Genomic DNA, 12,227 nt, shown 5'->3' on the forward strand with positions numbered 1-12,227 from the left:
TTTGGTAAATAAATAGGGCCTACGCTTCTTGGCATTGTTAAGCACAACGTACATTCAATTGTATTAAATATCCCATAGCAAAAACTTGATATATAGTTAGGAAACTTAAAATTATGTAAACTAAACTAGAGCACAGACTAGTGGTTTTGAAGTATCAATAGGAAGTTATTTGCTACCTGACAAACCGCAAGGAGGAGAAAGCCCAACAACCCAGCAATATGCGTACGTAGCTCACAACCTGTCATTATAACAAAAGAACTCAAGAGCCATTTTCATTAATTAATATATTTTCTGCATTATAGTTAACATATGTACTTTCTTCGTGTCATCCTTATTTCGTTAAGTATTGATATTTTGTTATATTCAGACATGAGTACATTTTCAGAGTCTTTTGCAATAAATATCATAAAATAATAGAGATTCACATAATAAATATTCTTTACAATAAAAAAAGTTTTAACAGACTTTTGTCTTAAAAATAGTTGGGATTCAACTTTGTGTTTTATACATAAAATATACAAAAAAGGACCACAATTTGTGGCTAAGGCAATAAAACAGGGACAGAATAAAATTATAAAGTACAGAGCAAAGCTAAATTCACTAAACCAAAGGATCACAAGAAACCTTAAGGACTCAAGGACGTTTAGGTGACTCAATGACACCTGAAGGCTGTTTGGATATATGAACACCACCAACTTTAATATCAACTGATACTGATAGACTATAAAAACAGGAGTGGGAGGGTGGAGTGAGCCATATCCTTCAAAGATTTGACAGCAAAAGAAACAAATGTGTATGTTGCAGCCATAATGTCTCCAATGTGAAGATCTACATAGTGTAGCAAAAACTGAAGTTACATTGAAAATGTAAGAAAAGGAGGCAGGGCAATTCTCAGCACTGAGAATGTTCCAAAAGTTAAGACAAAAAGGGGCGGGGGGGGGGGGGGTGTAGGGCAAAAAAAAGGAGGCTGCTTACAGAAGAGTCAGGCCTTTCATTTGGCAAGGCCTTTATTTTACGTCCCTCTCCAGAAAGAACACACACAAAAAAAGTTATTTCACAATCCAGCTCACTCATGAAAGTTATTCTTCCTTGGTACCCGGGGCAGGGGGGGGGTTAAGGGAAAAAAAATAAAATTGCTGAGAACAAAAAACATCTTTGGGAAGATATTCACAGAGCAAGAAGCTTCAAGAGCCCAGTGAGCCCTCACTGTCTCTTTCAGGAGTGGTTCAGTTACAAACTCGAAAGACCCTGCCAAAGTGAGCGGCAGATGCAGATACCAGGTCCACACTTACCAAAGAGCAGCAACGACTACGTAAAACGCTCCACACTCAGCCAAGTCAATAGGAAGAGGAGAGCAAAGACGCAAAGGGAAGAACGTGTGTATTTGAAGTTGGGAAGACAGAAAGGAAAAGAAAAAGAACAGTCCGTGTGTGTCCCCCCCCCCCCAAAAGCTGGGGAGGGGGGGCGGGGAGGCGGGTGGTGAGAAAAAAAGAAAGAAAGGAAAAAAAAAAATCAGCTACAACCTGAAAAACAGAAGTTGGAGGAAGTCAACCTCCCTCCAAAAATCATGAGGGCTTGCCCTGACCCCGGGAGGGGCAGCTCTCCAGTTTGCAATAGACCGCGTTGGAGTTCTTGCATCGGCAACCTGGACGATTGACGCGGTCGTAACACCCTCGACAGAGTTTTAGGCATCCCTTGGCAGGAGGGTAGCAGAGCAAGCAAGGCAAAAACAAGGACATCGCTCCCATGCACAGGTACCTAGAACAGCAGTGTGACTGGGAACAAGAGCAGGGATTATCCGCGTAAGAGTCCCCTTCATCGTCGTTAGAACAGTGGTAGAAGATCCCTTTGACCAAACACATGCAGGTGCCGTACTCCACCATGCTCTCCGCAGAGCACAAGCACTGCCGGTTGCAGGCCAAGCAAGAAGGGAGGGCCCTCGGGGCCGTGCACTCGCCGCACTTGCACTTCCCACACCGTTCGCAGATAAACTTGTGCTGCGCCAAGTCCTCTTTCAAAGGACCCTTCAGATCATCTACAACCGGAGACGACTGCTTGGGCTGCGCCCGGATCGTCCGATCGGATCTGTGGCCCGAGCCCGGCCGGGATGGAGGCGACCGTCCCAGCAGCCCTTGCTCTGAGGAAGCACTGCTGTTGCTCCCCGAGCTGGCCGCGCTCCCCGTGCTGGTCGATCTGCTCAAGACGGGAGCCCTCGCGTTATGCTGGTGCGCCACGTGCCCCACGTGGCTGGGTCTGTGTTCGTAATTATTATTCACATTAATTGGTATGACTTCGTGAGTCCTTTCATGCTTCTCTTGCCTGGGTGCTGTCCGCGGACCAGATTTTTTCACCACAGACGGACCTTCGGTGTATTCGTTGCTGCCCCTGATCGCCTTGATCTGGTCCAGTGACAAGATAGCTGTTGGCTGGCTCTCTCTTTCATAGTCCAACCGTTGCCGGCTGTCCAAGGAGGGCTGCTGAATCACCACTAGCGAACCACCGCTGCCGTGTTGACTTTGGGGCTCCATCTGTAGTGATCTCTACTTCTGGCATTCAGTGGGAACCTGGCATGCATCTGAAATCCTAAAATAATAATAGGGAGACAGAAGGTATAAATAAACCTTGGGTGTGTACATATATACACAAGATCAAGGGCGAAAGAAGAGTAAAGAATGGGATACTTTTCGAAAACAGAAATGATACGGCAAACCACAAATTGCCCTAGCCACCTGGTACTGATCTCTTTCAGCAGGGGATTACAACAACGCTGAGGATCTGGCTAAAGTCCAGTAATGGGGAGAGCCTGGGTATGGCATCATAGATGAGGAATGCAAAGGAGACCCCATGCCATTTAAAAAAAAAATAAAAAGATTTTTTTCAAAAAAATAAATTCCAGTATTAACCTGTACGCTTACTTGGCAAGCCATGGAAAGCGCTTCCCACTTGCTACCAAACTCAACGTCTGTCTAACTAGCAGCAGCAATTCTGAACGCCCCCCAAACTAAGCTGGAAACAGGCAAGAACACCATCAGGTTCATGTCCTGTATGGCAGAATAAAGAACACGTGCAATTCTCACCCTTCTGTCTGCATCTGCAGCATCAGAAAGCTCAACAGATCTGCTTGCTAGTACATTTGGAAAGTCTCCTTTTTAAAGTGACGTATGTGCATTACAAAGTCTCGAACGAAGTACTGTCAAGCGGCCAAGACATTTTCTGTAAGGAAGTAACTCAGCATACAAATCTAATATGCTCCTTATAAAATTAAAGCAAGGGTGCAAACAGCCTGTTTTCAAGTATTTTCTGACCACTGGCCAGGGTGTGAAAGAAAAAGGGGTAGAAAAGGCTAAGATGAACGAGGTGTCAGATAAAAAGTACCTAAGGATTCCTAAGAGTGTTAAGAGCAGATGACACAAAAAAAACCCCAACCACCACCTCAAAACACAATCGAAGGAGAAATCCACTTTCACAAGACAGACAGATTAAAAGCTTCCCAAATAAACATAGCATCTTCTAGTCTATCTTTTAAACAAACGGTACGCATTTTCATTCCTTTTCATTCTGCCTAGCTATCGACACCAAGATTGCAACGCCGATCGAGAAAACTGCAGTGACAGTTCTGTAGCTATATGATAATTGCGAAGAGTCTCTAAATGCCACATTTATGCAGAAAACCGAGAAAATAAACTGCTTTCCTTTACTGACAGCTGGGGGAAAAGTCCCTTTTCACTCTCCCCCCCCAAGATGTCATACACGTTTACCTGAGAGAGGAGAAAGTGAAGTGCTATCAAGCATTTCCAAAACTCATCCAATAATCGTGAGAAAGAGCCTTGTCTCGCCTACCCAGATCCCAGGCGGCACGGAGCTGTTCCCCACTCAGGAGAGAAAAAGGCACAGTGGCGTGGAAGCACAGGGATGGACAAAAGCAGGAAAGGTTTCCTCTAACAGGTAGTTAGCATCTTTATCACTCTTTATCATTAGCGGTCGCTAATGAAGGGTAAGCGCCAGTTTCTGCCAGGACGTGACATCTTTGTGCCCACCCAGCAGTCAAAGATTTCAATTTACGTTTAAAGTCACCTGTGTGGGCTTCAGGCTCACCCGATTAAGAGAAATAAAAGAAAAAAAAAGAACACACACCCCCCCCAAACACGTTCACTTCTCATTCACCCCCCCCACACACAACAAGGTGCCTTCTTCAGGAGCGCTGAATACAAATCCACAACAGACCAAGGGTGAATGAACGTGAAAAGGGAAAAAGATTTACAGCTGTACCAACCAGGAGCTGGGCTCCCCGGGGGGACGGGAAAAAAAAATCATATCCCAAGAAAATGCGAAAGACAGCCAGTGCCATCTTTGGGGGGAAAGCGCAACATCAACCCGGCGCGCAGACTGACAAGACCAGCTGCAGACCCGGCACCTCCACCCCCGTGATAACCAGTCTTTAAACTGGCGTGCGTGTCCGTGTCCGCGGTGTCCGTGGCTCCCCCCCCGACCCCAACCCCGGCCAATAAAACAAAATCACATACAGCCAAGACGACGAGAGACCTCATGCTCCTGCCCCCGGGGCAGGCACAGCCTGCAGTGCCTCCGCCGCCTGTCAGCGCTCCCTCCCCACGCCTCGCCGGTCCCCCCCCCCCCCACGTCCCGTCCCGTCCCGTCCCGTCCCGCCTTTCCCCGGGCGGGCGGCGGCGCGGCGCCCTCTGTGCCCCGAGCGGGGCGAGGCGCGGAGCACGCCGCTGACGGAGAGGAAGGAAGAGGAGGGGAAAAAGGGAAAAAAAAAAAAAAAGTTATGAATGAAAACAAGGGCTTTTCTTTTTTTTCCCCTTCTTCTTCTTCTTCTCCCCCCCCCCCCCCCCTCCTTCCTTTTACAGGGGGAGGGCAGAGACCGAGGTCGGCGCTGCCTCAGGAGGGCGGACTTCCCGGCATTTAAAGCGGCAGCGCCCGGCCGCTGCAGCGCCGGGGATTCCCCGCCGCCGATCGGGGGCTGCCGGCTCGACAGCCCCCCCTCACCCCGGCGAAGGAGCCGCCTGCGAGGAGGCGTTTGGGGTTTTGTGGGGTTTTTTTTGGACGTTATGCTCGTTTTACCGCCGACCGCGGTCCTCTCCCCCCGCCCGTAACGGCCGGCCCCCAAGCAGTTACCACACAGCCCCCCCACCCCGGTCAGTCAGACCGCCCCGACACCCCCTCGGCGAGTGCGGGGCTCTCCCGTGGAAGCCCAATCCCAGCGGTTTTGAGGTGATTTTTTTTTTTTTTTTTTTTGGAGGAGGGGGGGGGGTGTCCGGCGGTGCGGCACCTGCTCGCCGTGCAAGCGAGCGGGCTGCACCGCCCCCGCGGTAAAAGCACGACGAGTCCCCGTGTCCCCCCCCGTGTCCCCCCCACTTATTTCCAACTTGTCGCCACTGACGGCAAACCCACCCGGCGGAGGGCGGCTGCAGCCCCGGCCCCTCGCCCTCCCAGCCCCGCGGGGGGGTGTGTGTGTGTGTGTGGAACGGGGAGCGGGGGGGGGGGGGTGGTGGTGAAGGCGGGCGGGCTGCGCTCGTCGTTCTCCGGCAAAGCCCTAGGCAGATCTCCGCGGAGGAAAATCCAGCTCCGCTGCCCGCCGCAAGCCCTCCCCTCTTCGGGGGGTCAGCGTTCAGCCGCCTTCCCCCGGACCGCGGAGCCCCCGGTGCCCGCGGGGAGGCCGAGGGAAGAAGCGTTCTTCCCTTCGGCCGCCAGTCTCTCGGGTCTGCGAGGCGACGGGGAAAAACAAACCGAGCCCCCTTTGGGCGAACGGTTTAATCTCGGGTCTAGCGAAAGGCAGCCGCTGCCAAGGGCTGCCTTGCCTTGCCGCAGGCAGCGGGATCGGGCAGCGCGGGGCGCTTGCGAAGAGGGGTCTCCAAAAAGACGCGGGCAATGCCAGGCTCCTGCTCGGGTTTCTGATTCCCCTTTCGTGACGGGAGCCGTCCCGGGCGATCCCTCCACGCTGTGGTTGGGGAAGGGGAGTGGTGGTTGGGGAGGAGGGGGGGTGGTTGAGTGCACGGCAGCGGGTCCCGGGTCCGGCGGTCGGCTTCACCGCATGGTCCCTCCTGCCAAAGGGCAACCACAAGCCCTAGCGCAAGAGATTTGTTGCGGTGGGTTGGTTTGGGTTTTGGGGTTTTTTTTCTTTTTTTGGGGGGGGGGGGGGGAGAAGAAGAAGTCGCGGAGAGGCACTTGCTTTCCAGGCACACCTCAGCAAGTTGCAAGCGAAGCTAAAGAGGCAGAGCGTAATGGCTCTGCGAGCCCTCTGCAAAAACTGCCATGTGCTTGCTTGTTGCTGTCGGGAGGCCGATTGACAGGGCTTGCGGCACGTCAGGCAGAAAAACGGCAACAGAAGGCAGCCCCGGACGCAAAAAAAAAAAAAAAAGGTAAAAAAAAAAACCCAACAAAAACTCTCGCACGAAAACTCCCCGGAGCCTCCTCGGTCTTCCGAGAGAATCCAAACGCCAACGCCACATCCCCGCGGTAAGGCAAGCCGGACAAATTACCCAACCGGAGGGGTTTTTTTTTTTTTAATTACCAGCAAATTGGGACTGGCTTAGCGGCGCTCACGAAAGACCCTCGCCCCCGGCCCCTGCGGTCGCTTCCCCGCGGACCGCACCGAACGCCCTCCGGGCGTTCGGTGCGGTCCGCGGGGATGCGACCGCAGGGGCCGGGGGCCGCTCGCCTGCCCCGGCCGCCCCCCCCCCGCTGCCTACGAGAACCCCTCACCCCCGGCCACCTGATGCGGCGGAGGCGAGGGAGAGCGTCCATCCCGGGCTTACCTAAGGCCAAGGTGAACGCCTGCTTCCCGAGGCACATTGGCGGCCCCGGCGCGGAGTCCAGCCCGGGCAGTGTAGGCAGCCGTTCCGTCCCGCCGCCCGGTCCCGCCGCCGTTCCGGACTGACTCCGGCCGCTCCCCGCCGCCTTTCAGCGCGGAGCCCCCGCCCGCCAGCCCGGCCGCGCCCCCGTGATGTCAATGTGTCACTGCGCGGCGACCCCGAAATCCCGGAGTGGATTTTTTTTTTTTTTTTCCACGCCCTCCCGGGAGACGCTCCCCGCACGGGTCACGGCCTTCTTTCCCCCCCCCTTCCTCACAACCACCGCGGGCGAGGCGGCGGTTCCTGCGTGTGCGTGAAAACCGACCTGCCCCCCCCCCTCACCGCCACGGCCCCGGGTTGGCGGCTCCCAGCCCCGCCGCGGTGGTGGGATCCCGCGGCCTCGCCGCTCCCGGCCGGCAGAGGGAGCGCGGAGGAGCGGGAGGCCGCGGACGGGGCCCGGCCTCCGTGGGCTGAGGGGGGAGACGCAGGTGAAGGCGAGGTGGCGGTGGCGGGGAAAAAAAAAGGGGATTTATTTCTGGGCAGAAGAGCGCGTCGTCGGGCCGGAGTCCTTTTCTGGGGTGGCTTTCGCGCAGGGTCGAGCCAGGTGGAAGAGCCATTGATTTATACCCGTAAAACGCTGCCGCTTCTTTCGGCCGAGGAAGGAGGCGGCTGAGGACTTCAGAAAGCATCGGCCCTCGCCAGCCTTCCGTTAGGTTGGCATCGGCCCATCCTGCCGTTTGACAGATGGTGCTGGAGCTCCGGGAGATGGTTACGGTTTACCCGGTTGTCTTCCTCTACCGCCTTTCCCAGCCGGAGACCGCAGGGTCCCCTCCGAAATTCGTCGCTGCGTTCCTGCCATGGTGCTGGAGCCATCACAGTGATGCCTCTAAAGCCATCGCTTTTACGGCCAAATAGTATCTTTGATGTATGTTTTGGGGTTGGTTGGTTGGTTGGGGTTTTTTTGGTTTTGGTTTTTTTTTGTTGTTGTTGTTGTTGGGTTTTTTTGACTAAAGCGTTTTAAAAGGCAACTAAAAGAACACAGAGAAATGATGTAAGAAGCAATCAAAATTCTGAGAATTATTTCAGATCTGATACACCACGTATCAGAACAGCTGAGACTTCTAGTGCTTGGCTAAACATCGCTGTAGCCCCAAGTTTACCCGAAACATTCTAACGGGCTTTTTACAGTCTCTTTCACAAAAATCATAATTCTCCCACCTTTTGCCCCAAAGAAGGAAAAAAAAAAAGTATTAAGAATACATGGAGCTGCTTAGCAGGTACATTCACCTGAAAGCAAATATATCCCTACAAACGAGAACACACCAGTACAAAGGTATTCTTCTGTGACACCTGGTCTGTCCACCCAGATCATGCTTATGGATGTAGCGCAACTATTTTCCATTAAACTTCACCGGGCTGGGAAAGAAAATACCCAAACTACATTTCTTTAATTTCCATCATTATACAAAAACTTCAACCATGTATTTCTCTATGAAATAAAATCTTTATGCATTAAAGGTTATATACTGTATATCACTAACACTTCTAAGTTTGTAATTAACAGGCTGCTGATATGGACAAACTATAAATACTGTCTTCCAACTACAGAGGCTCAAGTGACAAACAGCAGCATAAAAATCTTTGGCACGGTCACAAAAATATCCCAGTTCATCATTAATATTGCGAGGGGAATTAGAAAATGTGGTTGGTCACCAAAAGCGTTCTCAGACACACTACGAGCATAAAGTACAAAGCCATTTTCAGTTAAATCCGTCTGAAAACTTTGGAACCTATCACAGTAGTTCAAACCGACAAAAATTCCTACCAAAGAACAAAAATTACTTGAGAGAACTACTAACACAAATTACCCCTGCAGAGTAGCAGTTAGTGGTGCAAATCTTATCTTCTCCTGCTATATTTTAGCTTTCTGTCACAAAACAGCTCCGTTTTGCGTAAAGACAAACCCAAAGAGGCAGCGTTTGTGTAGGTGTGCTACGTACAGCAATTCTTGCAGCGACATCGACAGCATCAGCGGCGGCAGTAGGTGAGTTGCAGGCGAACGGTGGGTAATCGAGCCTTTTGGGTTAGCAGGGCTCCGCTCTGCGGCTGAGAATACTCGTATTTAGCAACTGACTGTCTTCTCACAGAAGTTCCTACGTGTTTTTCCTAGGATACTACTCTAAAAACATGGCTTAACACCTTTCCTTTCACATCTCTAAAGCCGGTACTACCTTAAAAAACCATGCCAAGCATTAAGAGCTTGATTTTAGAAATACAGTACTGGGCTTGAATGGGTCAGTAAAATAGGCAAGAATACTGGCAGCAGTTTGCTGTCACTTGGCACCTGAATTAACACTTCACTGAAACAAGGGAAAACCCTACAGCTATATCAGAAGGCTCCCCGCAGACTCAAGCAAACACGCCTGCATGTCACGCAAGTCATCTCATTAGATTTTTCTTGGAAAGGATAGCAGCGAGAAGCTTTTGTTAGAAAAAGGAGAGCTAGAATGCTGGAGACTAAATTGGCAACTTGGAAGAGGACTGACACGCCTTATGACTACATCCTGGCACAACCTTAATTTGAGGATTGACACACAGACAGAAATCCAATGCAACCAAGTTATTTTCTATCTCCAAACTGTCATCTAAAGGTGCCTGTTGCTCCCACTGACAACAAGTCAAGAGGGACCAGCCCTTTGTGCCCAAAGTTAATCCTTCTGAAAAACCTTCCAGAACTGGGTTCAAGAGACTGACTGATGGCTGACAGTCGTCACTCAATCCCTGTTTCCGCTTTCACTTCGAGGATTATGTACTGGAGATCATCTCCACCTTCTGCAGCCATATGCTACTTCTCCCTCGTGCAAGCTTCGGCGTGCCAAAAGGCGTGTTGGACAGAATAAAAGCGGAGTCCCTCGTTGGGTTTTGTTTGGGTTTTTTTCCCCTAATCCACAATCAGAAGCAACTTTCATCTTGAGGTCACTTGATTGACCTTTATAGGTAGGGAACTACACCTTTGTGAAGATGAATTGGATAAACCGCAATTCTCCCACAATCAGTGATGAGCAACGCTGCTCCCGTGTTGTGTCCCACCTGGGAATACCATCGGATTTCCCCTGAAGCAGCATCTCTTAGCCCCTGCCAAGGCACAGGTCCCAGCCGAGGAGGAGGAGGACACGTACTCAGTCCCAGACACTGGCACTTCTCCTTCTAGGCAGTGCAAGGTGGCTTAGTCTGTGAAAAGCAAGAGCTATCCTATCTATCAATCAGCACTGTATCCTTTCAGACAGAAGAGGTGACAAACAGCCTGTACTCGAAGCATTCGACATTTACTGTTCCTGTCAGTCATCTTCTGTGGTGATAACTATCTTAGGCCAATATGGCTTTGAGGAGACTCAGCAGAGAAAGTGTTTATGCAAGTTATTTGTCGGTTAATAACCAACCTTCACAGCTGTAACAACATTTCTGAAGTTATAGAGGAATTCAAAAGCATTTTAAGAAAGCCCACACATTGGCATTTGTAACGAAGTTATAATCGAAATCGTTGCGCCAGTCTTGCCTGTAGAATGTGTGCGTCCTGTAGTTCCCCCGCCAGCTGTGCAGCGCTAATCTTGCAGAGGTGGGTGTCGGGAGAAACAGCTGGAGCCTGCGGCTCCCAAAAGCTTCGCACGTCAGCAACTCGGACGTTGCGCTAGGTGGAATTTTGCGGGTGTTAGCGTTTGGAGGCTTGGGACCCACAGTGTGCTCGGAGAGCCTTGGAAACTCTCAGTGCAAGGAAACCATACAAGCTCGTTGGGATAAGACCAGTACAACTGAATTTTTAACGCTTACTCAAGTAGGCCTATGTATAGTGAAAAAAACCCCAACAAACCAACAAAATCCTACAATCACTATTAAACACTGCTGTAATAATAAGCGTTGTGGGCAGTTTCCTGTCAGCTCATTGAAAACCTTTGCGGTCCTGGCTTAGGCTGGTTGGCGCATGAGGCGAAATAAAGCTATTCCGAAGAGCTGAAGTGAAAACCATAGGTGCTGAGGTGAAAGGCATACCCCAAAAGACACAGCAAATCATTTCAGGGTAAGGAAGAGAAAGTGAAGGATGATGTGAGGTAGCGTTTCCGATCACGCTCTCTGCTAGACAGGTTGACCTTTATCTGAGATCAAAGGCACCAGTAGCTGGGGATTTCTTCAGCTTCTGCACAAGGACTGTTCTTCAAGCTCTCTGAAGAAGCGCAGCCGTGTGAAGCTGCTCCTTGCCGTCACTGCACGGGCTGGGGGTAGGCACACAGGAAATCCTCAGTTGCAAATACAATCTTGAGTCTTCTCTTTAGAAGATAACATCAGTTTTTCTTAGAGGCAGAAGAGACAGTAAAAGGCAGCAGCCAGGCAAACCTCTGAGAACAAAGGGACGAACCTCCACATGAACCTGCTTCATGAGCATTTGAACGTTGAATCAAAGTACAGGGGAAACGCTGCAGAGCTAGGGTTTTGGTCCATGCCCAAATTCAGCACAAGTTAAAAAGAAAGAACCTGCAAAGCTTCGCACAGTAAGTTGGGAGTCTGAGAACATGCTTCCCTTCCCCATCTCTTGCACCGTATCAGAGAAACCAGTTTTTTCCTTGGGTGTTCCTCCCAAGCACGGAGAGCAGCTGGAGATACGGGGTTTGGTGGTCAGGTCAGTGACATCTGCTAGCTATTTCTGAATCACCGAAAGGTCAGTTTAGTAAACGGGGATTAGCCAGAAAAACTGCAGGGCGGGGGGGGTGTGTGCGTGCTGCAACTTAAGTAGAACCTATGTGATTTTTTGGCCTTCCCAAATGGTAGTTTTTAATGCTATCTTGCTTTTGCTGTGAAGAGTAGCAAAGGAACTTTTGCTGTCAAAAATGTAATTGAAGACAAATAGCATTGAAGAAAAGCTGTAGGAAAGACAACACACCAGTAAAGGCACCTAACAAGAGGCAAAACTTCACTCTCTGAAGTGCGGGCCACAGCACGTCTCTTCATTTTTCACACTCACTTGCCATATAGGCAACTGGTACATTTACATTTCTCCTTCAGATCTCCACAGTTATTTGTGGTCTGATCAAGTTTATTTCTTCCTCGGAGAACTGTCTCCGTAGACTTCACGTTTAGCTGCTGTACTCATTGTCCGCACTTATACAAGATACGCTGCTAAGGTACTGATGATGTCTTAGTTACTTTGTACTAATTTTTAACTCTTTTAGCAAATTAGCTAACGTTACTTCACCTGCCTGTATAAAAAACTTTGTGAAAAAGGAAAATTATCATTATTACTTAATACAGATAATAACTTATTCACATCCATTGTAAATTACATTATCTGCGGCACATTGTTTCCCGTCTTAGCACAAAGCAAGCTGCCTTTTATTATCCATTGAGACACAATTCCTTGCACAG

The 12,227-nt window shown here is 50.2% G+C and overlaps 1 protein-coding gene across 3 annotated transcripts; it reads right to left on the minus strand.

Annotated features, from left to right (window-relative positions):
- Window positions 1-269: 269 nt before the first annotated feature.
- On the minus strand, window positions 270-6,924 carry SPRY1 (sprouty RTK signaling antagonist 1). Of its 3 annotated transcripts, none has more exons than XM_075036860.1 (2): window positions 6,777-6,924; window positions 270-2,583 (listed from the first exon to the last, which is right to left on the minus strand). In XM_075036860.1, exon 2 carries the CDS (start codon window positions 2,526-2,528, stop codon window positions 1,566-1,568), a length of 963 nt encoding a protein of 320 aa, XP_074892961.1. In that variant the 5' UTR covers window positions 2,529-2,583; window positions 6,777-6,924; the 3' UTR covers window positions 270-1,565. The 3 variants fall into 3 exon arrangements, with proteins under 3 accessions (XP_074892961.1, XP_074892969.1, XP_074892976.1); XM_075036868.1 differs by lacking the exon at window positions 6,777-6,924 and adding an exon at window positions 4,524-4,615; XM_075036875.1 differs by lacking the exon at window positions 6,777-6,924 and adding an exon at window positions 3,759-4,464.
- Between the last annotated feature and the right edge of the window lie 5,303 nt (window positions 6,925-12,227).

Source organism: Buteo buteo, chromosome 1 (genome assembly GCF_964188355.1).
Source record: "Buteo buteo chromosome 1, bButBut1.hap1.1, whole genome shotgun sequence".
Lineage (NCBI taxonomy): Eukaryota > Metazoa > Chordata > Aves > Accipitriformes > Accipitridae > Buteo > Buteo buteo.